This window comes from Poecilia latipinna, unplaced genomic scaffold, assembly GCF_001443285.1.
Source record: "Poecilia latipinna isolate Pla-1442-1.1 unplaced genomic scaffold, P_latipinna-1.0 Scaffold3430, whole genome shotgun sequence".
In the NCBI taxonomy this organism is placed as follows: Eukaryota; Metazoa; Chordata; class Actinopteri; order Cyprinodontiformes; family Poeciliidae; genus Poecilia; species Poecilia latipinna.
In genome coordinates, this window is record NW_015116046.1 from 29,880 (window position 1) to 33,612 (window position 3,733).

Consider the following 3,733-nt stretch of genomic DNA (forward strand, 5'->3'; position numbering starts at 1 on the left):
GTGCGTGTGTATTTTTTTTGTTTGTTTTTTGCAATGTGATGCTAATTTAGGAATATTTGTCAGGAATTTATATGATATTTGAGCTAATATATAGCTCAAATATATTATATTTGATATGTCAAACATCATATATCTGGACTATTAAATATATTATATTTTAGTACGGCTGAGGCAGCAGTCACTCAAACTCAATGTTTTTGACCAATTTTGAGAAACATTTACAGTAAAATAAGAAAAAATGTGGGGATCTATTGATTTTGTATGAATTTTGAGGATTTAGAGGGACTTATTGATGTAATTTGGAGACTAGAGGGCCACATAAAAAGCCAGATTTGGCCCTCGGGCCTTAGTTTGACACATGTGATCTAGTGGTTTGTGTAGGTACTGTAGAACAATTTAGAAAACTACTGTAAAATGTAACAATTTAGAATATACGTTGTGATGAGTCATTTGAAAATTGACAACCTTTAAGCAGGCATTAAACATACTTTTTATTAAAGCTACATTTCTGTATTAAAAATGTTCCAATGTTTTAAATTGAAATTGTTTTAGTTAGCTGTAAGTGGAAAATTATCGTAATTAACAGAAATAAAGGTTTTCAAACATCAAACTTTGTGTAGTGACCAGTGACGTCGGACCACTTTTTTCGAGTAATCTAACGCATTGTTATTTCGAATCCAGTAGTCAGACTGCAGATACTTATCGAAATCACTTTGCATTACTGTGCGTTTTCTTTTGTAGTTTAATTTTATATTCTCTACACGTCTTGGGAATTGATCGCCGTGTCTATGCGACAATATCAGCAGCGACAGAAACATAAACAATGGAGGGAGGAGAGAGATGCGCATTTTGTTGCTGGAAAGACAGGATCTATTTTGAATTTCGCTCGCCAAGTCCGATTATTATAAGCACCTTTGGGCTTTTTTTTTTTTTTTTTTTGTAAAGACGCTTGCTGATTTAATGAGTCGCAGTTGCGCTTTTTGGGCTAGCAAATAAGCAGACGTAAACCCCAGAATTTGTCTGACATCCAGTTAATTTTAGTCAGACTCTCCCCGTCCATCATTTCCCAGATTATCCGTCCCGCTGTGTCTTTGTTAATGTGAAGTTAATATATTACCTCTGAATGACGTCGAGGTTCGCGTTGTGCTCCAGAAAACTGCAAACATCGAGACTGATATGAACAGCGCAATAAACGTGAAAACAGCCACGAATGAACGAGTCCGTAATGTTGTGCAGATATAATGTGTTTCACTTAGTGATAGTTTCTGACATAAATGGACTTTTCAGTAATATTCTAACTTTTTGAATGGGTCTTCAAATAGCTTAGAATTTAGCCTGTCATTTTAGAGTATGCCACCTTATTTGTTCAAAAAGTACCACACTAAATTCTCTCTGTTTCTCCGTCAGATACCTCTCGAAGCATTCCGACGTCCAGGACCGACCCGGATCCCCAAACCAAAGGGTTTCGGCTCCCAGAAAAGCGCCAACAACCCGGCGATAAACCAGGGGCCGCTGCCAGCTGCCGGAATCGGGAGAGAGTCAGCCTCACGCATGAAGAACAGCCCAAACCTGCTGAACCGGAGACTGTGACGGCACTGACCTATGTAGCTGTCGTGCTGAATTAAGTGTTCAATTTCACCAAATTTTCATCGTTTCATCGCTCTAACAGTGGCTACATGCAGCTGTTTACTGTCTGTGCTCTATTCTATTAGCTCGACCAGTAACACACTAACTACTGAAAATTATGTGCTGCAACCGAATTACTCATCTGAAGATGTCCATGAGAACAGCAATGACATGAAAATATTAGATTAAAAGGCGTGATATATGGTTGTGTTAAATAAAAGATTTTATGTATATTTTTATGTGTATTTATATTTGTCTTTCTTGTGAGATGCAGACACAGAAAGAGTGGCAATAATGTACAGAACTGATGAGTTTTAATGCAGCTATTTCATTAAAATATGACGTGTGTTATTTTTCATTACAATAAAAGCCTTTTATACTTTGATGCGTAAAATGTTTACTACCTGCACCTCAACATGTGGAAAAATACATTTTATTGAAATTAAAAGTCAAACATGGATGAATACTGATCATTTAAGATAGATAAGTTTAATGTCAGGCTATTTGATAAAAATGACAACAATAACTAACTTAGAAATATTTATGGAATAATTTAATGTTGAGTAAAAATATGGAATCACTGAACATTGCTAAGAAAATAATGAAAACAATCAATATTGAGGCACACATATGGGATTTTTTTATTTATTAAAATGTTCATTATTGGCTACAAATATCACTAAAATATTGACATCCAATATTTTGGGAAAAAAAATTAAATCATTTAATGAAAACATGTGGAGTTGTTTATTGTTGAGAAATAATAGAATGTTACACAATATCATGAAAAAAATGTAGTCATTTGACGCTGAGGAAAAACGTAGTGATGTGTCATACATAAACATTAATATCAGCCAACGTTTGTCATTTAACATATTGGTCTGATAATAAATCTGGGCTGATATTAATAACACTATTTATGGTGTTTGTATTTCCAGAGGGATTTGGTCATATGGTATTTGTTAGGTCATGTGATCTTGGTGCTGATGCAGAACATGATTACGGTTCAGAAAAGCAATGTAGACAGTGTGGGCTGGTGAATATCATTAAAAATGATCATCTTCTGCTAAAACATAAAACAAAACAAACACCCTCCAAGAGAAGTGATTTCATATTATTTGCATAATTGTCTCGATCTATAGGAAGGACTGGGAATATTTTCATTAAATGTGTACAGAAGAGCCCCTTATTCAGGGAGTCAGGTGCTATGCTGCAGATATCTTCGCCTTAAATTCACTGATGTTCTGTCAGGGAGGAGCTTATAGNTTATTGTTATTATTAAACTAAAATCTCCAGCATGGGGAAGTGGGCTGAGCTCGACTTTTCTCGACACCCCTTACCATGATACTACCACTGCTGTGTTTCACCTTAGACATGATGTGTTCATGAAATATTCACATGCAATTCTGGTCTCTTGTTGAAAAACTATCTTCTTCTATGTTTTGTTATATCCTCAACATTACTTATTCAAAACTTAACCCTTTGTGATCATCCATGACCAAACCTCTCAGTTGGTCACACTGGATTTAATTTAGGTGTAAAAGATTAAAAAATATGCTCTGAACATTCCTATTTCTTATAAAAAATATTGAAAATTAAGTTTTGCTTTTCTTCCACATCACTATTATGCACTATTTGTGTTGGCCCTGTCACACATGATGCTCCAGTAAGCTTATTTTTGCTGTATAAGGAGCAATCATTCAGAAAGTGTGATCAGGTTCACAACTTAACTTCTGGATAAATTGTTGCCACTTCTTTCTTAGATTTATTTTTATATTATTATTTCCTTTTAACTCTTCTTCCAGTTTCTTTTTAAAGTCTGTTTGGCTGTGAACACAACAGTTTGACCTCAGTCACATGAAATAAGTCTAGATTTTGCTATAATTTTTGTTTATTTTTTTCTTGGGATTTGGAAGCAGTTTGCTTCCATCTAGTGCCAGGCTGTCAAACTCATTTTCACTTTGAGCCATATCAAAAATCTGAATTCCTTATAGGCCTGGTTGTGCCAGAATCTGTTGATAAGAGCCATTAAACTGTTAAAATATTAATAGCTGTTCCTCCAGGAGTTTGTGATTGTTTGGTGTGTGTGTGGGGCGGGGGGGGGGGG

The 3,733-nt window shown here is 35.2% G+C and overlaps 1 protein-coding gene across 1 annotated transcript in view; it reads left to right on the forward strand.

The window, feature by feature from the left end:
• Positions 1-2,011, forward strand: part of filip1l (filamin A interacting protein 1-like) — a 27,036-nt gene extending 25,025 nt beyond the window's left edge. The window contains exon 2 of the mRNA XM_015023857.1: positions 1,408-2,011. Coding sequence (XP_014879343.1) covers positions 1,408-1,590 — 183 coding nt within the window. The 3' untranslated portion in view covers positions 1,591-2,011. The remainder of the gene's footprint in view (positions 1-1,407) is intronic.
• The last annotated feature ends 1,722 nt before the right edge of the window (positions 2,012-3,733 follow it).